The 23,077-nt window shown below is 33.8% G+C and overlaps 4 protein-coding genes and 1 long non-coding RNA gene across 5 annotated transcripts; 3 read left to right on the top strand and 2 right to left on the bottom strand.

The window, feature by feature from the left end:
- Window positions 3,348-5,895, top strand: LOC107648365. The gene is made up of 5 exons (XM_021105609.1): window positions 3,348-3,663; window positions 4,731-4,765; window positions 4,847-5,102; window positions 5,212-5,702; window positions 5,773-5,895. The coding sequence occupies exons 3-5, from the start codon at window positions 4,901-4,903 to the stop codon at window positions 5,893-5,895; spliced, it is 816 nt and encodes a 271-aa protein (XP_020961268.1). The 5' UTR covers window positions 3,348-3,663; window positions 4,731-4,765; window positions 4,847-4,900.
- LOC110263803 lies at window positions 6,367-7,432 on the top strand. Its single transcript, XM_021105610.1, has 5 exons — window positions 6,367-6,536; window positions 6,611-6,664; window positions 6,749-6,835; window positions 7,062-7,157; window positions 7,241-7,432. Exons 1-5 carry the CDS (start codon window positions 6,367-6,369, stop codon window positions 7,377-7,379), a joined length of 546 nt encoding a protein of 181 aa, XP_020961269.1. The 3' UTR covers window positions 7,380-7,432.
- On the top strand, window positions 7,637-8,846 carry LOC110263804. The gene is made up of 5 exons (XM_021105611.1): window positions 7,637-8,117; window positions 8,206-8,292; window positions 8,430-8,558; window positions 8,648-8,782; window positions 8,841-8,846. Exons 1-5 carry the CDS (start codon window positions 7,650-7,652, stop codon window positions 8,844-8,846), a joined length of 825 nt encoding a protein of 274 aa, XP_020961270.1. The 5' UTR covers window positions 7,637-7,649.
- On the bottom strand, window positions 15,875-16,662 carry LOC110263466. Its single transcript, XR_002349152.1, has 2 exons — window positions 16,093-16,662; window positions 15,875-16,007 (listed from the first exon to the last, which is right to left on the bottom strand). It is a non-coding gene; the product is annotated as an uncharacterized LOC110263466 (long non-coding RNA).
- Window positions 18,715-19,615, bottom strand: LOC110264107 (hydroxyproline O-galactosyltransferase HPGT1-like). Its single transcript, XM_021105826.1, has 4 exons — window positions 19,517-19,615; window positions 19,219-19,412; window positions 19,010-19,072; window positions 18,715-18,922 (listed from the first exon to the last, which is right to left on the bottom strand). Exons 2-4 carry the CDS (start codon window positions 19,379-19,381, stop codon window positions 18,870-18,872), a joined length of 279 nt encoding a protein of 92 aa, XP_020961485.1. The 5' UTR covers window positions 19,382-19,412; window positions 19,517-19,615; the 3' UTR covers window positions 18,715-18,869.

A 23,077-nucleotide genomic window follows, 5' to 3' on the forward strand; every position in this document is an offset into this window, starting at 1 on the left:
TCATATTGCTCTTAATGCACCATTTCATCGTTTCTGTTGAGAATGGCTTATCTGCAAATAGCCGTTCACGAAGACTTTTGGTATAGGCTTGCCGTCTCTCAAAGATGTCTTCTTCATAAAAAAAAAAAAGATCACTCCTCTTTCATTATTTTTCTTCCTTAATCACTGTTATCGTATTCCTCTCCTCTATCCTCTATATTGTATCTTAATGCATCAAAACAGAGACAACTGATAACAATTTTTTGAGATTATTCTCACAATTGAGATATGAGTTTTGAAAATTTTAAAAAATGGAATCCTAATTGGACGCTAAGCAAAACCTTAACAGAGACATTTGGAATTCTTTAAAAAGTGTACAAATGTGAACTCTTTTGTAATGAATTAAATATAGAATAAATGTTATTTTCGATCTTTCACCATTTATCCAAATAACAAAATGTTCATTTATAATTTGAAAATTTTTAATCAGTCCTCAACTATCCAAGTAACTAGTCTAAAACCATCTCCAGTAGGGAACTCATCCCAATTCCTGATTATGGCCCACCTGTCATAAAAAGTAACTCCACATCAGCTTTTGCGTCATAAACAATAAATAGGAACTCAAAGCATCTCACTATTCTCCATTAGGAGGAACTAACTTTAGTCCCGAAAAACTTAATTATTTAATCTAATTAATTATTTAATTAATTATTATTTAAATAATTAATATAAATTATTAATTAAATAAAAATATAATTTTTATTATAATTATTACTAATTTAATTATTATTTAATTATTTCAGATTTTATATTATTATTCTTGCCAAATGGCAAGTTGTTATTGGTTAATTTGAGTCCCTGCTTAGAGGGACTCCCTTACCTTGATCTTTGTGCGGAAACTCACTCCTTCTCTCCTCCAATGGTTAGAGTTCCTATATGTCAGAAAAAAGTCAAAGAGGAACTCACCATTGGAGGTGCTCTAATGGCTCCTATAAATAGTGATCTATTAATGTCTCTGGAGCTACTCAAACCAATAACAAAGACAGCTTAAATTATTTATTTGGATGGAGATTTTTGAATTATAAAACGACGCTTTCTCCTTTAAACAAATCATCCGAAATTAAAAAGACATTTACTCTTAAAAATGCATTTTAAAGCAAGTTTAGAAATACTAATAATATAGTTTTATTTTTACTCTTTTTTTTATAGGAGATAAAATTTCATTTATAAAAGATGTCAAATGGTATTTTCAAATACTAATGATACATTAGATCCAAATTTAAAAATAGAAGTAAGATATTTTTTATGTTAAACTAAAATAGAAAATAAGTACATATTTCTAATTATAACGAATCCTAAACATAAAAAAAATAAAGATAAATTTTGGTCTTCCAAAGTGGAATCTATTTTGGAATTTTTTAAAAAAAGAGAGAGAAATGAGTAAACACATTTTTTAGGTTGTGTTTAATTTTTTGGACTAAAATTGAGACAGAAGGACTAAGTCTGGGTATTGTGTTTGGTGATTGGAGGTTAAAACTAAAATTTCAGTTTTGGAATATAAAATTTCAGTCATTTTAATATTTTTAAAAAGTGTGAACACAATAAAAATTTTAGGAATGAAAATTAATTTATATTTCAGAAAAATAAAGCATCTAAAATATTTAAAACTTTGGAAAATCCTTAATATCTAGAAGTAATTGTTGAATGAGTTAGACTCACATTCACAGCCTGTTTAGAATGCGTCTGATTTGAAATCATAGATGAATTGAATTCTATTCCTTGTTTTGGAATAGAAAAAAAAAACATGAAATTGAATTTCCGTGAGAATTTCAATTCTCATTTTACCCCCATTTACAAATTCGACCTACTTTGGTCTGATTTCAAAATCAATTCTCACCTAAATCTCACTTAAACGGTGCAATATCAAAAATACCCCTGTCCAAATTATAATATTCCATAATCCCTTCGATATCTCTCTCTTCACCTCTCTCTTCGGAACCAGAATCACCATTCATCGCCTCTCTCCAATCCCTCCATTTCCCTCAGTGAGTTGCCGCATCCGTCCCACCACTACAACGGTGTCCTTTAGTCTTCCCACCACGTAATTCTTCTCAAACTTAATTTGGGTTTCTTTAATTTTCCTCAAATTCGCTTAAAGTTGATCACTTTTTTTCCCTTTTTTTGTGTGCAGGAAACCCAAGGCAGATACAATTGACAAAACCCCACAGTGAGTTCATTGTTACTGTCTTTTATCACTAGTTTTAATTCAATAGATTTGAGTTTTCTTGCAATTTAGCTTAATTGTTTGGTTTTCTGTTATTTCTGTTATCATCATCAATTTGTTGTTGCCAGCTGCATAATTTAGCTAGTTTCTTCAGCTGAAGTAATTTGTTAGTGTGTCACTACTTAGAAGCTTATACACATTATTGTATATACTTTCAGATTATTTTTCTGAGGGCCTGTTTTGTTTGGTTTGGATTGATTTAGGTGGTTGGTGAGGTCTATAAAGTCTTTTGCTATGGCAGAATTGGAAGCCAAGAAGCTGAAGTATCCCAACACAGGAACCGAAGCGCTTTTCATGGGGATTTTGGTAGAAGGAATTTTGGAGATAATGCTTTTTCTCATTCTTTTTTATTTCAAGTTTTAAAAATAATTTAAATTTCTCATTTTTAAAAAAATTCCACCTATCATGATTTCATGAGTGAGATGGATCTAATTGGTGAGGTTGTGTTAGACCAATTTTACTTATAAGTGATTTATATAATTATATTATCTAATTTAATTGATAAATAAAATTATACTTAATATTTATTGAGGGGTAAAAATGTCTTAGAGAAATAATGTAATTCATCAACAAGTCATTCCAAACAATAAAATTCAATTCTATCTCATTAAATGAGTTAGTTGTTCCAAACTATGGAATTGAATTCCATTTCTTTAGGAATTCATTTCTGGATGGAATTGAATTCTAATTCCTATGTAATGTTAGAGTATAATTAAGATCAATTAGATCAATTAACATTATTTAGCATATCTGAATATTTATTATAAGATACTATATTTTTATTATTTTGATTCTCTTAACACCTATAAATATATTTCTATATTGTATCATTTTATAGAACTTGAATAAACACAAATACTTTTTCTATGGTTCTCTCTTACTTTTTAACATGTAATTTGTAGCGTATTTACCAATTTACATCACTTTAATTTATCTCGTTTACAGTGTAAATGAAATAATTATGAATGTATTTCATTTATACTGTAAACGAGATATATAGAATTTAAAAAAATATACATATCTCGTTTATTGTATAAACGAGATATATTCATAATTATTTCGTTTACCCTATAAATAAAGGGCCCTGCTACACATACAAGCAATTAAGGCTTACAAGCCTTACAAGTTAGCCCAGCCCAGAAATAATCCACGCGCACTCACTCCTTAGAATGGAGCGTCAATCCCACGCGCCTCACACAACAGTTACGCTTTGCAAAACACGCTCATTATGGCGCACTCTTCCTCTTCTACTTCAAAGAAAACACAAACCGTCAAGTTTCGAGGAACATTCCAAACTGAAGAGACGATCGAACTCGTCGCGAAGATTAGAAGAAACCAACAACAAAAGATAGAACTCTCCATCAACAATCTCCAGAAAAAACGAAGAAATATTATTCAAGGTACGTTACTGTTTTACTGATCTTGTAGATTTTTCACATTTCTGTTTCTGATTTCGAAATTGAAGAACTAGGTTTTACTGTTCTTCTATGTTCTTATAGGTTTTACTGTTCTTCTTGTTCTAAATCTCATATTACTATTTTTACTATTCTTCTTATTCTAGATTTTACTCTTCTTCTAAGTTCCTCTAGGTTTTGCTGTTCTTCTAAGTGGTTCTAGGTTTTACTGTTCTTCTTGTTCTAGTTCTTCTTCTAACTAATTTTTCGTTGTATATTGCTTAATTTGTTGGGTGTATATGATGTAATTTATATGGGTATATATGGTTGATTGTTGGGTGTATATGGCGTAATTTTTTGGGTGTATATGGTTGATTGTTGGGTGTATATGGCGTAACTTGTTGGGTGTATATTTTTGAACCCATATAATGTAATATAATCAACTGTTGCCAGTGTTCTAATATTGCTTGTCCTTGGGTGTATATTGCTTGACGTTGTAATATTGCTTGACCTTGTATATTTATCCATGTTTGAGTGAATTGAACATCATTTTGAACTGATCTAATTAAATACTTATGAAATCGGTTTGGGTGTATGTGCCTGATCTAAGTTTTTACCGTTCATCTTATTCTAGGTTTTACTATTCTTCTAACTTCTTCTAGGTTTTACTGTTCGTCTAAGTTGTTCTAGCTTTTACTGTTCTTCTTGTTCTAGTTCTTCTCCTAACTGATTTTTGTGTGTATATTGCGTAATTTGTTGGCTGTATATGGCGCAATATGTTGGGTGTATATGCTTGATTGTTGGGTGTATATTCCTGAACTCATATAATGTAATATAATCAACTGTTGCAACTATTCTAATATTGCTTGTCCTTGGGTGTATATTGCTTGACATTGTAATATTGCTTGACCTTGTATATTTATCCATGTTTGATTGAATTGAACATCATTTTGAACTGATCTCATTAAATACTTATAAAATCGGTTTGGGTGTATGTGCCTGATCTATGGGTGTATGTGATTGATATATGGGTGTATTTTTTATATATTAATAGCATCTCTTTTTCATTGCAGTAAAAATGGCAAGCAAAAAATAAGCTGCAAAAAATGTAAGAACAAATATATGTCTTAGATCAAATCAGTTTTTCATAATAGAAATATATCTGACTCTAATTTTGCTTTGTTTACAACAAACCAAAGACCTGAAGTGTGCAACCCATTTGTTGAGTGAGAAATTCGGAAATATGAGCGAGGAGAAGAAAGCAATTGTTAGGGATTTGGGGTTTGGTGGCCTGATGCACATCCCGCCGCTAAGGGTGCATCACAAAATATTAAAGGAGTTGGATAACTCCTTTAAATTAGGGAAAAATACACTCGAAACCGGCTACGGTTCATTTAGAGTAAGACCAAGAACAATAGGGGCTGCACTTGACCTCAACGCGTCAGGTAACTCGTTACAAACATAGGTGTATATGAGCCATATTGGGGTGTATTTCAAGTGATGTTTGGGTGTATTTCAAGTGATTTTCATACAATGTTGTTTTTCTTTTTGTAAGAGATTTACTTTTTCAGAAAGTCAATTATAAGGATCTTTCTGAAGACAACAAACAAATTTTTAGAAGATTCCAGGGGAAGACCCTAAAAAATCTGACAGATGAGATGATGACTATTGGTGTTGATAATGAACAGGATCGCCTCATGTTCAAGAGGATTTTCATCCTCTGTATACAGATGGCGTTTCTGTTAGCAACCACAATAAACAAAATCTCCCCTGTGCACCTGGCACAAATTTTCAAGATGGACACGATAAAAGAGGGGAACTGGGGAGCACATGTTCTGAATTTCATCATCAAGGGCATAACAGATTACAATATGAAAAAGAAAAAGGCAATTGATGGCTGCCTATTTGCCCTGATGATAGTTTACTTCCATCTATCAAAAAATAAAGACAAGAAAGAAGAAGAAAGACCTCCAGAACCCTGGATTACCAATTGGACTAGAGAGCAGTTGGTTGAAAGAATGAGAGCAGAAATGGATGAACATATGGTAAGTGAAAAGAATATTGGGTGTATTTTATTTACCTGAATGCTGTTAACTAACATTTCTAATATTTTAGGGAATTGTAAAGATGGCCGAAACAAAGGAGAAATTAAAACAAATGAAGAAAAAAGATAAGAAAGAAAAAAAAACAAAAAAAAAAGAAAGCAATTTCATCATCATTAGAGACGGAAACATCTAAAGCTGAAGTCTATTCTTCCTCTGATTCTGAGACTAAAGAAGAATCAGAGGGACCAAAAAGGAAACAACCTACCCGAGCAGCCTAAAAGTAAGTAACATACTTGGGTGTATTTTGTGTCTTTATTTGGGTGTATTTTGTGTCTCTATTTGGGTATATTTTGTCACTTTTAGGGTGTATTTTGTCACTTTTAGTCCTTTTGTTAATAATGATTATTTGCCTACCAGAATTGAATCCAAAAAAAGGAAGAAGAATGAGGAAGATTCCGATTTAGAAACTGAATCGAATGATGAGTAATGTTCTAAAATTCTCATCACTTTTTTTTCCGTTTATTCTCAAAATTTCTTGTATTAACAGTGAGTTTCTTATTAACTTTCAGAAGCAAAGAATCATCACCAGTAGAAAAACAAAAAACAAAGAAAAAGAGCAAGGTCATTGTTGAGGATTCATCTCCTGAACAAACTCAATCCTATCATGGGTGGGATACTTTGTAAAGCAATAGTACCATTTATGTTCAAACTTATATTTGTTAACATGTTGTTTTATGCATATGCTGTCAGATCTGAAATTGGAACTGAAGAATTAGAAGAATTGTTGAGGGAATCTAAAAAGAAGAAAAACAATGAAAAATCTGCTGCACAGGGGTTTGTAATGTTTCGGGTGTATATTACCGATTTTAAAGTGTTTTCGTTGATAATAATTGTTTCTAGTTTTCTAGGGAAAAGGGAGTTGACATGCGATCGACAAAAGGTCACTATGACTCATCTGAGACGTAAGAAGCTTTATTTGATAAAATCTTGTTATCCTGATTTAACCGTATGGTATTTTTACTGAATGATATCTATTCCATCTTTAGAATACCAGACATAAACTTAAGCAGTGATGATCCTTTGTCTCAAGGACACACAGATCAAAGTAGCATAAACAAACCGGCAGAGAGCATGTAATTTCTCTTTCTAATACCGGTTGCTTTTATCTTTTATTACCTTCTGCTTCTAATTCTGTATATATTTTTTTTAGAAAAAAAAGCCCTTTAATGTTTTATTCAGAAAAAAAAAGGCAGGAAAAAAAAGCAAAAACTGCAGCTACGTAAGTACTCAAAAAAACAAAGCCTGTGTTTCTTTTGATTACTTCGGGTGTATTTTTGACTTTCTTTGGGTGTATTTCAGGTTGAGTCTAGTTGAAGAGTCGGCCAATGAGCCAGCTGAAGAGAACATGATGGTTGTGCGGGTAGAGACACAGTCAGAAATCGAAGCGCTTTCAATGTGAGTTTTTCAAGAAAATTTTAACCTTATAACCATTTTACTTTTGCGGGCTTTGTTAACCTTTTATTTTTCTTCTTGTTTAGAGTTCTGATTCAAGTTTGTCTACCACTATCCCAAACAACCACTGAGCCAGAAATTGAACCAACCCCTATGCCAGAAATTGAACCAACCCCTGCAAAGTCTCCAAGTGAAAAAATTAATGAAGAAACTGCAAAAAGGTAAGGAATAATCTTGGGGTGTATTTGTTTATTGTTTGGGTGTATATTGTCTTTGTTGGGGTGTATATCCTCACAATTGTTCTGTAACACTGCAGCACTCCAAAATCACCACCAGAAACTGAAGAAAGCACACCCACGCTTCCACCAGCTCCATCTAAAGTGTAAGTTGAGCAGAGTAAAATTTTGTTTCCAATATCATTGATCTATTCTTATTTTTATAGTATGTTATATCTCATCACGCAGTAATCCAGCCCCAGAAGATGCTGCTGCCCTGATGATGATGGCACCGACAGCATCGTACATTCCTAAAGAAGGTCCAATGCCATCATTCAGCCTCGGCTTGACTGATTCAAGCCAAGAAGAAGCAACAACTCAAGAGGGTGCAGCAACACAAGAGGGGCAGAGGGCAAAAACTCCTAAAATGCCAAAATTAATAGAACAGTTAGGGGAGCTGGTGGAAAAAATTGCAGGCAGTGGGGTGAAAACAGAAGGTAAAACTCCACCTATTCATAAGCAAAGTGGTGAAGAAAGTTTTAAAAAGTTTGTAACTCCTGCGAGGACAAATGAAATGAGTGCTGAAATAAAAGAGAAATGCTACATCTGGGCCACACGTGTGAAAACATATGCAGATGGAAATACTAATGAGTATGACACCGTGTGCACACTCAATGCCCAAGATAAATACATTTTGTCAAAAATCCACTTTGCATCTCTCCAAGTTGATACACATATAGAAGCTGAGGTAATATTAGAATAATATTAATGATTTTATCATGAAAAGTAACTGCAATATCGATTTATGTAAAATTGATTTGGGCTTTTATTTCTAGATTGTCTCTGCCATGTGCTTCATCCTTAACCAGCAAAAAATTAAAAGGTTTCAGGAAGAAATATACTGTCTCTCCCCTGATATTGTGGTAAGTAGTACTTTAACAAATCTTGGGTGTATTTTCTGTATTCGTTTGGGTGTATTTTCTGTATTCATTTGGGTGTATTTTTTGTATTCGTTTGGGTGTATTTTCTGTATTCATTTGGTGTTTCACAATTGTTGCAGAACATGGCCATTGCAAATCATCCAGAAAGGGTATTCTTAAAGCCTAAAAACAATAAGTCATTCAGGGTGGAAGACTACCCAATGGTTATACCTTTCTTGGACCTTAAAAAACTAGCATCGCATCGTTATGTAAGTTTTCGTTTCTAAAACTTCTTATTACCATTCTTTAGTTATGTGCCAAATAAATTAAAACACTGTTCAATGTGGACATACTTCAGATTTTTGCACCTGTTTGCCATTCACAACATTGGTGGTTATGGGTGGCTGATACAAGGAAGAAAAAAACTTTTGTACTCGACCCATATCACAAGACTTGTCCAGCTGATGAAAGAAAGACCATAAATATATTTGTTGTAAGTAGGTTCTGTGTTCTGTATTTTAATATTTGGGTGTATTTCTGTTCAATATAAGGTGTAGGTTTGTGCTCCTTTGTTTATATTCCTTTATTAAAATTATTCATATATTACTGATTTGTTTTGTGTTTTAACGAACATGTAATTTCAAAAATGAGAGTATATGCTGGGGGCACCTCTGAAAAAAAAACGATCGCGAAATTCATACACCCTACATTAACATCTCAGGCCAAAAGACAAGGTATAAATCTTTTAATTTGAAAATTAAACTTTCCTAGATGTAATTTGCTAATTTATTTCTTGTTTTTCAGCTATGACTGTGCTATTTATGTAATGAAGTGGCTTGAGATAATTCAGCCCGAAAATGTTAAAAGGGAGAAGTATGAGTGGGACAACTAGACCCAGGTAATTGTGTTTAAAAACTATATAACTCTATATTACCTTACTAAATTAACATAGTTGATTAAAAAGGAAATTCTTTTAAACTTCAGGCAAGGTGGACCACTATAGAGTAGAATATGCTTCTCGGATTCTATTCCATGAAATGAATCAAGACAAAGCTGAAGCCATTAGGGGAAGTGATGCAATAAGACTGTCCAGGCCATCCTCATTGCTATTGACTCCATATTATCAGATAGATTCTAATGATATTGACACTAATTAATGTAACTGTTACTGTTATATAGTCTTGTAAGAAATTGAACACATGCTGTAAAAATTTGCCAATTATAAGTAACATTTTTTTCCATTATTAAACTCTCTCTGCTGTATTCAAAATGTCTGAATTACAGGTACTATAACATGAAAGACAACATCAAACCAAATATACACCAATAACCTGACATTTTACACCCAAAGAAAGTTGAATATACACCTAAACATCTATCCCTTGATAATTTATCCCTAAAACCCTAAAACCTAAACCCTAAACTCTAAACCCTAAAACCCTAAAATTCTAAACCCTAAACCCTAAACCCTAAAACCCTAAAACCCTAAACCCTAAACTGTAAACCACCCAACCTACTATACACCCAAATCATTGATTTTTACACCCATAAGATCTCATTTTACACCCAAGGAAAGTAAAATATACACCAAATTCTATGCCCTGATGCTTTATCCCTAAACCCCTAAAATCCTAAACCTTAAATCCATAAACCCTAAACCCCTAAACCCTAAACCATAAACCATAAACCCTTAAATCCTAAAACCCTAAATTCTGTAATTATACACCCAAAAAACTATCCCCTATTGCTGGTTCCCTGAACTGATAATTCATAACACGTCCTTGATATTGGCTGGAATTTGGATGCACCACTGATGCAGCATCAAAGAGGTTTAACTGGATATAATAAACTCACATATTAGCAAAAATATTAACAAGAAAATTAAAATCAATCACCACAAGTTTAAAGAACATCACTTTTACCTCGTTTAGATCTTTTGTTTTCTTTTTCTTTGAGGCATTTGCAATCTGTTTGTCCAACTTTGAACCTAGCCTATTTTTTGGACGTCCTCTTGTTCGAACCCTTGGAGGGCTTTGAAGCTCGTTAACGGATTCCAAGTTGGCATCTTCGTGAGATAACGAACATGTCTCCTTCCTTTTGGCTTTCAATTCTTCCATCTCAACCATGATCTTATCGTACGCATGATGCAGAATGACAGTCAACTCCTCCGATTCTGATGCAAATTCGCAAATATTTTACAAACGAAACACCAATTTATCAAACCTCTTGCTTCTTGGCTCCAACAGTGGCTCGTCGTGGCTGCTCTTGACGTGTGTGTGTCGCCTCTTTACCTTCTTGCTCCATCGTTCCAGTATATAACTCAGTGACACTTGGGTTACTCCTTCAAAGCTTAATACGCTTAGTGCGTGACGGCACAATATGCCTCTTGACTCGAATAATAAGCATTGGCATTTCACCTCGGCTGCTACTGAGTCGTAAGTAACCACAAACTTGTCGAATATTGAGCTGCAAACTTGTTCTCCAACTTTGTATACTGAATATCCTAGAGCGGGGTTCGTTAATCTTGTGATGCAATTTGCCTTTCCTTTGAATTATGCTTGGACTTCCCTAAACTTTTGGTGAGTGTACACATGTTGAAACTGAGCTTCAATGGAGGATTTTGTTGCACACGGTATGACCGTATGAAAATCTGCAGTATCCAATTCTCTCTCTGCTTGCTCCCTGCTTCCGAGACAATTATCGTATTGTTTGACAAATTGAATAAGTGAGCTGTTCCGTGTAATGAACTTGTTAAAAAACAAATGCATGCTCTCGCTCCTTTGTGTGCTTCTCATCCTTGCCCAGAAGTAGTGATCCAGATAAATTGGAACCCATATATCACAGTCCTCATAAAGATCTGCATAATACACCCAAAAAAAGCTATAATACACCCAAAAATATGCAATTTATACCTCTGCTGCAGATTTTAAACAACATTAGCTGAAAGCCACTTGTTGTCCACAAGACCATACTTCAGCAGAAAATCATTCTAATTCCTATCAAATAAGTCTTTGGTATGAGAGTTCCAAACAACTTGGCTCATTTCTTGTTCAATTTCTGCATGTCCCTTGTACCCGTTTAATTTGCTTGGAATCTTCTTCATGATGTGCCAAATACACCAACGGTGAATTGTTCTTGGCATACAAGCCTCTATAGCCTTTTTCATTGATGCGCATTGATCAGTGAGAATCCCTTTCGGAGCATTTTCTCCCATGCAACGAAGCCAACATTGAAATAACCATTTGAATGATTCAATTTCTTCGTTTTTCATCAAAGAGCATCCAAGAAGTGTTGACTGACCGTGGTGATTCACCCTGACAAAAGAACCACAAACCAAATTATACCTGAAATAAATTACCATAGTGCAGAATGAAAAAATCATTACGGACACCCAAAAATGATTTTATACACCCAAAAATATCCAAGATACACCTCTGCGGCAGATTCATAAAACAACATTAATTTAGCATCATAAACATGAACAGCTTATTACCTGTTTGTATTGTACGTGGTGTCAAATGAAATAACATCTCCAAAATACTCAAAGGCAGCTCTACTTCTTGCATCGGCTCAAAAAGCCAGCTTAATCGATTAATCATCCTCGAGTTCAAGCTCAAAAAAGAAATTATGATTCTTCTCTTTCATTCTTAACAAATATTTTCCGAATTCCTTTGCATCTTCTTGTTCAGAAACATTCCGCACTTCTCTCGTAATGTAATTCCTCACATCCTTTTCAATAAAATTTAACTCGCGGTGACCCCCAGCTACCGCAACAAATGATTGGTAAGTTTTGCTTGGTCTAATACCAGCCTCCTCATTATTCACTATTGTACGACGAACGGACATGCTTAGTTTCCTGTGCTATTTGAGCATCTCTGCTTTACTTGGACAGCAAGGGTGTGAATGATGCAGCACAACCTTTGAAATGATCCAAGCACCAACATCCTTCAATGTGTGTATATAAATTCTTGCAGGACAGTTTAAACCAGCTGTGGGATTTGTCTTCTCGGTCGGAGATATTTTAGATTTCTATTTTTCCTCTCTGCTACATGTAATCAATTGATTCTTAATCTTGTTTCTCTTCTTATTTGTGCTCCGAACTCTTGTAGAAAAACCTGCAGCCTTGGCGTAGTCCCTGTAAAAGTTTCCAGCATCTTCAAGGGTGGTAAAAGTCATTCCAACCTTGGGAACAAACTGGTCATCAACAACACAGAGAGGCTACAGAATACACCATGTCAAAAACTAAAAATACACCCAATAATTTCTTATCTACACCCGAACGATAACAACTCAACTTAAATAACAAGAAAAGCCATAAACTGTAAATACACCCAAACTTTCCCTAAAATACACCCAAAAAATTCTGATCTACACCCGAGCGTCTGCTATAAATTGCAGATAATTAATCAAAACTAATACATTAGATTCAATCCACAGATTATGTTCACGCAGTAATTTCACAGTCAATGTTCACAAATTATTCAGCTAGACAATCATAGACGAATAACTACATCAAATTCAGAGTAATTGTAATAAGCTGAATCTAAATCAAACCTCATAAACTTTGTTAGATTCAAATTCAAAATCCACTTCGCCCTGATTCAGCTGACAATCTGAGGTTGAATCATCCATTATCTTCAAAACGAGTTCAAACTTTGATTTCAGAAACCAGAAAATCGAAAAAAAATGAAGCTAGAGTTACAGAAAAAGAAACTCACGTCAATGACGAAGAACGAACGAGTGATAAACGCAGGAAAAAGAATGATAAAAAAAGCAAGGAAAGAACGCAAGAAGGAGAACGAAGAAATTTGGCAAGAAGGAGAACAAAGAAGGAAACGAAATCTTTTAAAAATTGGAAGTTATATATTCGCGCGCTCTGTTATATAGCGCGTGAAAGGTACATAACATTAGGAGCGCGTTTTGGGGGTTAGTTGTCTTCAGGACTTGTAAGGCTTGTAAGCCTTAATCGTTTGATGCGAAGATTTTCTGATAAATAAAATATGTGTATTATTATAAAAAAATTACAATTAAAATAATATCAACTTAATTTTTATTTTTAAATTAATCCAATTTTTAAATGTTATATCTTAAAACCTACGCCACGTATTTAAAATTAGTGATTTGAAATTGTACCTTTGAAATTAGTACATTATTTTTTTAAAAATCAACCTATTTAAATTAATACTCAAAAAGAGTACATAAAAAATATAGATTGAATTGGATTGATTTAAATTTGAAAAAAAAATAAAGTTGTACGTGTATTTAGCTTCCATGACGAAAAGAAATGTGGTAATTGAATCATTTAGTAAGTGAGAGAATATTAGGAATAGACATTTATTATATTAAAAGAAATGGAAGTTGATAGAGTAGATAAAATAGACAAAAAGTGGGTAGGGATGGCAACGGGTACCCATGGGCGGGGACATGCCCCCCACCCCCGCCCCCCCCCCCAAAAACGCCCCCCGTCCCTGCCCCGTATCCGTGACGGGTGGCGGATACCCGATATCCGCCGGATATCCATTCCCCGCGGATCTTCCTTTAAAAAAAAATTAAAAAATTCAAAGAACTCAGATTTCAGAAACAATGCATATTAACAATACATCATTCATAACAATAGAGATTAACAATTTTGATTTCAGAACAATTTCAAAGAACCCAGATCTGTACAATGCAGATTTTATAACAATGAAGATTAACAATACAGATTTCAGAACAATTTAAAAAATGCCAGATCTATATAATATAGATTTTATAACAATGCAAATTAACATTAAATTTCAAACAAAAAAAATTAAAACACACAGATTTGTAGATGACGAGGTAGTTGCAATCAGCAGCAGCGAGAAGCAAACCCAGAAACGGAATAGATGGCGACAAAATCGGCGATGCGCAGATGGCAACATGCAAATCTGTGGTGGAGACGGAGACAGACAGATCTGTGGCGCTGATGATATCTGACGAGGAGGAGGAAGGATGGCAGGCGAGGAGGAGCTCTAATGAGAAAAGGGACCCGTCTCCACGATGGGTAACGGGGACCTGGTACCCGCCGGATATTCGGATATCCGCGGATATCCACGGGTGTGAAGGAAGAAAAAACAGAATCAATAAAAATTTAAAAAAGTTCAAAATAAACACAGTAGATGTCCCAATTTCACAAATCCAAACCCTAAATCAAATTTTACAGCAATAGAATCTAACTTTAAACTCAAATTTATCAACTAACAGAATCAAAACCATCATTCTAAACTCAAATCAAACCCTAAACCCAATTTCATCAATGAAAAATCAAAATAAACATAATATATGTCCCAATTTTACAAATCCAAAACCTAATTAAATTTTACAGCAATAGAATTAACAGAATAGAAACCATAATCCTAAACCCATAAATCAAATCCTAAACCCAATTTCATCAATGAAAAATCAAAATATATATATTAAAACCAATTTCATCAAGAAACAGAAACCAGCTATGGAGCAGAGTTGTCATCATCTTCGCTGAGCAGAGGCGACGTTGGAGAACAGTTGTCGTTGACGTCGCAGATCTGAAGCGTTATGGAGCAGAGGCATCGTGTTGAAGAGTTGTCGCTAATGTCTCAGATCTAAGGCGTCGCGTAGAGCAGAGGCAGCGACGATGAAGCTAGGAGCAGCGAGGACGCAATGACACTACAAGAAAAATTATTTTTAGCGGCCATTTATTTTACTTTTAGCAGCAATAAAAATAGCCACTAATACATTTACCAGCAATTAGACATTAGCCGTCTTATGCTTCGCCGCTAAAAGGTTTTAGTGGCAATTATAACATTTGCCGGTAAAGACCTTTTTAATGGCCGTAAAAAGTATATAACTATTAGCGGCCATTTTTTTGGCAATTTATATGGCCACCAAAAGTAATTCCAAAATTACAATATTATTTACTTTTAGCGGCCATTACTATTGCCGCTAAAATTCATTTTACCGACAATTTATATGGCCACTAAAAATATTCTAAAATTGTAATGTTATTTACTTTTAGTTGCCATTACTATTACCGCTAAAATCTTAAGATTTTTTTAGTTATATTATACTCATTTTCTTAGAAACAATGAACTACTTTTTTTTTCTAGAATCTCAATTATTTGTGCCACCGATTATTATTATTATGCATAATATAAATATACTAAAATTAATTACTACAAAATGAGATATTTCATTAAACTCAAAATATTGATATACAAATTTCTCTTAAGTATACACTTGTGAGCAAGTTGCAATGAATCATAAATACAACCATGTCCTGGATCACAAAATAATCAAACAAAATGAAATCCAACATAAAAATGTATTGACCATAGTAACCTGACCATGAACAAGCCTATAAATATAATCCATACTTGTGCTTCCTGGATCTTCATAGGATTTCCACTGGCCCAAGTATGTTCTTGGAACTGAAACTATCTGTTGCCTGTTGGAGCTCTCTGAACGTGAAAGTCTTGAGATTTCCCAAGCTGACAATTTCCTCTTCCTTATATTCTGCAACAGAGCAAAAATCATAACTAACTATTCCTCCATACATAATCTAAGAACTGTTATGTTGTGCTACCTGCCACCAATAAATAGGATGGCCTGGTGCTGTCATTTATGTCTATACCAAAAGATCCCAAAGAGCAAAACCATGAGAGAAGCACAACTAAGACTAACTCCAAGTGCAACTGCTATTTTTCTGGACTTGTGTTTTCCTAAACATGGAGATGTCAAATAGGTTTAAAATGTTGTATAAATAAAACAAGAGGCACAAGACAGCTAAACGTTAAAGATAGGTACCTTGTGATGATGTTTAAAATATTGTATAAATGAAATCTCAGCATAGGCTCACAGACAATGACTTCAAGAAAAAAGGTTGGATCCAATTCATAAGGCTCCCAACTGCTGGGGTTTGCAGCTAGTAGATATATGAAGACATACCTCCACAAGCAAAAAGGTTATTTCTAGGATTCAAACCTGTGACCTAGCAGGCATGTTACAGTTGCACAAAAGTTCCCTCATGATTGACATTAAAAATGCAGGGTAGCCAATAAGTCCAAATTACAAAGGATGGCTGCAGCACATCACCATGATGGTCACGATATTTTGCTTCTCGTCGAATTTCTCGTCTCGAATTTCTCTTGTTCACAAAATTATAGGAAATAAAATAAACTCAATTTGATGCAGAAAAATAAATGAGATTGAAATTGTTAAGAAAGAAAAGAGAGAAGAGAACTGACGAGGGAATTTAGCGAGAAGCTTCTTGACTTTCTTGTAGTATTTGTGGCATTCAAGGTCAACCTTGAGCTTCATTACAGTCACCTATATTGAATGCATGAATGTGCTCCAATTAGAAACTATAGTGACTTCAATTAAAATATTGTTTGAAATTTAGAACGATGGAAGGAATAAAAGGATAAAATCTTGAAATTCGGAACAATGAAATTTGTGATAAGGTAATAACAAAAATTTTGTAATCTTTGTGCATATTAGAGTCAAGGCTACTAAGATTTTATAATAATCTATGTGAATGAATTGAAGGATTCATCTTAAAAAGATAAAAAAATAAAATTAGGATAGTCAAGGTGAAACTATTGATTCAAAATTTTTACAAGATATGCAAGATTGACACAATTGGATTAAATAGGACCAAGTGCATTAATCTTGTATTATTGGTCAAAGGACCTCAATTATTCAAATTTCAAACTTTTTGGTCAATTAGAGATATTCACATTCACATCAATGCATAATAACAATAAGAATGTGAAAGCAAGCATTGATTTCCAAGAATTGAACCAAAATTTCATTAAGAACTCGTTGAGGCATATTATCGAATACTAGGCGTGCAAATACGTCAAACAACTCAAATAACACAACCAAGCATTCTTTCAACATTCATTCACAAAATCAGCATCAATTATATACAAATTAGCAATATATCTCAGTAAGTCAGCAGTAATATCAGTCAATTCAGTCCAAACCAAATAAAATTCAAAATAAAAAAATATAATAGCATTATTAATGATATACAAACTAACACCAAAAACTCCTAATTCTACTCTAAATCCAACTAACAGTAGCAAGTAATCCTAACTAAATCAAACTATCAACTAAAATTAACATAATACTAATCCTAAATTAACCAACAAGAAACACAAATACTGCTTCCACCCCTTTATCTCGTATCTCACCCTCTATATTTTTTTGGCTCAATACTGTTTGTATGGTTTTTTTTGGATTGGACTATTTTTGTTACTCTATTAGTTCTGTCAGCAACAAAAATAATGGTTTTAACTAAGAGCAATTTCTTTCAAAGAAGCGAAAAACATATAATAATAATAATTACACAACAAATAATTTAATTAGGTATTTGAAAGATTTTTTTTCCAATGTTCATTTTTACTAATAATGTCAGCTATTTCCATACAGTATATTAAATGAGATCATGCTTCGATCAGTAATTAGTAATCACTGACCATAACCAAACTCTAGCTGAAAAATTGTCAATTGACAATACAAAGCTGACTAATAAACAAACAACAATAACAAAAAAAAGGTACTCAAATTCATTCAATATATATATAAACCAATTGGTAAGCATAACTTACAAGCTTAATTGCAACTTAAGAAAAAGGGATTAGGGTGGAATGAGGGTCCATTATGGTCCATTACCTAGTGCCTGCAGATTAAGAAATTAAGTTAAGGAATGAGGGTGGGAAAATGGATTAGGGTGGAAGAGAATAGTGAATACTACTACTGACACGCAAATCGGCGAGAGTGCTTCCGGTTCATAACAGGGGACCTTTTTCTTTGTCAATCTCCAGCACCATGATAGACTTTACTTGTAAATATATTTATAGATGGAATAGGAGAAAACAAGAAGAAATTAAAAGCTTGTTCAATTGTAAAAGAGTAGAAATGAAGCTTCAGCTGAGGTCAATTTAAAGGGAAGGAGATAACGTGGAGCATGTGCTTTCACCATAGTTAACTATAGAAACTCCCGTCATGAACCAAAAAAAATCCAAGAGTGCCACTCTACCGTGTCAAGTGTCTCACTACCGCTATTCTTCTGCATCATAATATAAATCAAGCAAGACAAATAAATAAAACATCTCTTCCCAATTCAGTTATTCGCCACCACCACCACAACAACAATAATTTATTATTCTTCTTAGTCTTATTATTATTGTTGTTACTATATACTAGTGTTAATCAATCTGAAAATCAACACATTGAATTAAAACTAAAGCAACAATTATTTGCCAATAGCAATAAATTAAAACTTGCCTTGAGATAATTATTCATCATTGATGAACATAATTGCAATGCATCCCATTTATCTGCAGCATAAGCAAAAACCAATTTAGCTTTATTTGGGATCCCCTCGTTTGATTCTACGTGATCATCTTGTCAACATAAGAGTTGAAGGCAATGAGCTAAACCAGCTTATACTCTGAGACCTCATTTTTCACTCACAGTAAGCCACAAAATACTTGCCAAATTCCAGTAAAGCAGAATGCTTAAAGAGAATAAAATCCTTCGACTAGTTAAACTTACAAGAATTAGGAAGTCATTAGTCAGCCTATTCTCACGATCAATGTCCTTATCCTAATTGTTTCCACGATTTTCACTGCAAAATTGTTTATAAACCATAAGAATCACAATTGGATCCAACATGCCCCCTCATCCCAGAAAAATTAAAAGTAAGAATTTAAACCTTCTCCCAATAACAAATCGTGCAACAATGCTCTTCCATCCTCCAGTTTCTTCAAAGCTGCACCTGCAAAGAAAGAACTCTTAATGTTAAAACTACCTCTAATCCACAATCTCAGTGAGCAAACTGTGTAATATTAATCATGGCAGAGTAATTTACAATGTCAGTGATTTCTAATTAAGCAAGAGAAAGAACAAAACATATATAATTACCACTTCCCATCCAGACATTGCGAATGGCATCCCTATTCTTCTGGCGGCCAAATGTTGTGAGTACACCTATCATGACCAAAGGCTTTCCCTCAGAGTAAATCCCATTGGTCTCAAGCAGTTGCTTCAAAACAAAACCCTCATTCCTAGCAGCAGCAAGTTCCATCTCAAGGGAATAGAGCTTCTTGTGTTGTTTCCTAAACAATCACATGATGAAACAAGAACTGGACAAGTTCCAAGCACGAAATGATCGTCATTAACAAATATCCAAACAAGAATTAAGAGATCAAGTTGAGTGAACCTGCAGATTATGATCTTCAAGGTATCTTCTACTGATATCGCAGATTGTCCCTATAACAGTTAACAGAACGAAACCCTAAGATTGTCTCACTAACTTGAATTAACTTTAATCACAGTTAATTAGAACCGTACCTTGGGATCGGTACTGATGAGCGGATAATTTATACGCTTTTTGGCATTGTTTTTAGTATGTTTTTAGTAGAATCTAGTTACTTTTAGGGATGTTTTCATTAGTTTTTATGTTAAATTCACATTTCTGGACTTTACTATGAGTTTGTGTGTTTTTCTATGATTTCAGGTATTTTCTGGCTGAAATTGAGGGACTTGAGCAAAAATCAGATTCAGAGGTTGAAGAAGGACTGCTGATGTTGTTAGATTCTGACCTCCCTGCACTCAAAATGGATTTTTTGGAGCTACAGAACTCAAAATGGCGCGCTTCTAATTGCGTTGAAAAGTAGACATCCAGGGCTTTCCAGCAATATATAATAGTTCATACTTTGCCTAAGTTTAGATGATGCAAACTGGTGTTCAACGCCAGCTCTCTGCCCAATTCTGGCGTCCAGCGCCAGAAACAAGTTGCAAAGTGGAGTTCAACGCCCAAAATGGCACAAAAGCTGGCGTTCAACTCCAAAAATGACCTCTCCACGTGCAACACTCAAGCTCAGCCCAAGCACACACCAAGTGGGCCCCGGAAGTGGATTTATGCATCAATTACTTACTTTTGTAAACCCTAGTAGCTAGTTTATTATAAATAGGACTTTTGACTATTGTATTAGACATCTTGGAACATCTTTGGATTATAATTTGATCTTTGGACGCCTGGTTCTTAGATCAGAGGGTCTGGCCATTCGGCCATGCCTGGACCTTTCACTTATGTATTTTCAAACGGTAGAGTTTTTACACTCCATAGATTAAGGTGTGGAGCTCTGCTGTTCCTCAAAGATTAATGCAAAGTACTACTGTTTTCTATTCAATTCATCTTATTTCGCTTCTAAGATATTCATTCGCACTTCAACCTGAATGTGATGAACGTGACAATCATCATCATTCCCTAAGAACGCGTGTCTGACAACCACTTCCGTTCTACATTAGATTGAATGAGTATCTCTTAGATCTCTTAATCAGAATCTTCGTGGTATAAGCTAGATTGATGGCGGCATTCATGAGAGTCCGGAAAGTCTAAACCTTGTCCGTGGTATTCCGAGTAGGACTCTGGGATTGAATGACTGTGACGAACTTCAAACTCGCAAGTGCTGGGCGTAGTGACAGACGCAAAAGGATAGTAAATTCTATTCCAGTATGATCGAGAACCTCAAAGATGATTAGCCATGTAGTGACAGCGCATCGGACCATTTTCACAGAGAGGAATAGGATGCAACCATCGACAAAGGGTGATGCCTCCAGACGATTAGCCGTGCTGTGACAGAGCATTTGGACCATTTTCCCGAGAGGATTGAAAGTATCCATTGGCACCGGTGACATCCTTACAAAAAGCCAGCCATAGAAAGGAGTAAGACTGATTGGATGAAGACAGCAGGAAAGCAGTGGTTCAGAGGAACGAAAGCATCTCTATGCGCTTATCTGAAATTCTCACCAATGATTTACATAAGTATTTCTATCCTTATTATATTATCCTTTTTCAAAAACTCTATAATTATTTTATATCCGCCTGACTGAGATTTACAAGGTGACCATAGCTTGCTTCATACCAACAATCTCCGTGGGATCGACCCTTACTCACGTAAGGTTTATTACTTGGACGACCCAGTGCACTTGCTGGTTAGTTGTATCGAAGTTGTGACAAATTATGAATTGAGATTAGAGCACCAAGCCTTTGGAGCCATTACCAGAGATCACAATATCGTGCACTAAGTTTTTGGCGCCGTTGCCGGGGATTGTTCGAGTTTGAACAACTGACGGTTCATCTTGTTGCTCAGATTAGGTAATTTTCTTTTTGTTTTACTTTCAAAAATTTTTCAAAAATCTTTCAAAAATTCTCCTTTGTTTTTGAAAAAATTTTAAAAATAAAAATGTTTTCAAAAATATATTTTTCTTCAGAATTTTTAAAAAAAATGAATTCTAGTGTTTCATGAAGCATGTTGAAGCCTGGCTGGCTGTAGGGAATGTCAGGCGTGTCATGTCTGAGTTACATACTAAAGCTTGGCTGGCTATTAAGCCATGCCTGACCCTTTGATTGGAACTTTAGAGCATAAGATTCCTGGAATTCATATTAAAAATTTTGGAATCCTTATTTTTCTTTTTCAAAATGATTTTCAAAAAAAATTAAAAGAAAATACAAAAAAATATCATAAAATTCATAAAAATAAAAAATATTTCATGTTTCTTGTTTGAGTCTTGAGTCAAGTTGAAAGTTTGGTGTCAATTGCATATTCATCTTGCATTTTTCAAAAATTCATGCATTCATAGTGTTCTTCATGATCTTCAAGTTGTTCTTGGTAAGTCTCCTTGTTTGATCTTGATGTTTTCTTGTTTTTCATGTGCATTTTTGCATTCATAGTGTCTGAACATGAAAGATTTCTAAGTTTGGTGTCTTGCATGTTTTCTTTGCATATAAAATTTTCAAAAATAAGTTCTTGATGTTCATCTTGACATTCAAAGTGTTCTTGGTGTTCATCTTAACATTCATAGGGTTCTTGCATTCATCACATGTTTTGATCTAAAAATTCTCATGCATTGAGTCTTTTTCATGTTTTTCTCTTTCATCATTAAAAATTCAAAAATAAAAAAAATATCTTTCCCTTTTCTCTCTCAAACTTTCGAAAATTAGATTTGACTTTTTCAAAAATTTTTAAAATCTAGTTGTTTTTATGAGTCAAATCAAATTTTCAATTTAAAAATCTTATCTTTTTCAAAATCTTTTTCAAAAGTCAAATCTTTTTCATTTTTTTTAGTTATTTTCGAAAATTATAAAAATATTTTTCAAAAATCTTTTTCTTATCTTTATCTCATAATTTTCGAAAATAACACCATCAATTAATGTTTTGATTCAAAAATTTCAAGTTTGTTACTTGCTTGTTTAGAAAGATTCAAACTTTAAGTTCTAGAATCATATTTTATGATTTCTTGTGAATCAAGTCATTAATTGTGATTTTAAAAATCAAATCTTTTTCAAAAAACTAATTTCAATCATATCTTTCCAAAAATATCTTCTTATCTTATCTTTTTCAAAATATGATTTCAAAATATCTTTTCTAACTTCCTATCTTATCTTTTCAAAATTGATTTTCAAATTTGTTTCAACTAACTAACTAACTTTTTGTTTGTTTCTTATCTTTTTCAAAACTACCTAACTAACTCTCTCTCTCTAATTTTCGAAAATATCTTCCCTCTTTTTCAAAATTTCTTTTTAATTAACTAATTATTTTGGTTTTTGATTTTAATTTTCGAAAAATTACTAACCTTTTTCAAAAACTATTTTCGAAAATCACTAACTCTTTTTCAAAAATTATTTTCGAAAATCCTCTTTCTCTCTCATCTCCTTCTATTTATTTATTCTTCTACTCACACAGGGACCTCTATAGTGTGGTAAAAAGGATCCCTA

Source organism: Arachis ipaensis, chromosome B06 (genome assembly GCF_000816755.2).
Source record: "Arachis ipaensis cultivar K30076 chromosome B06, Araip1.1, whole genome shotgun sequence".
In the NCBI taxonomy this organism is placed as follows: Eukaryota; Viridiplantae; Streptophyta; class Magnoliopsida; order Fabales; family Fabaceae; genus Arachis; species Arachis ipaensis.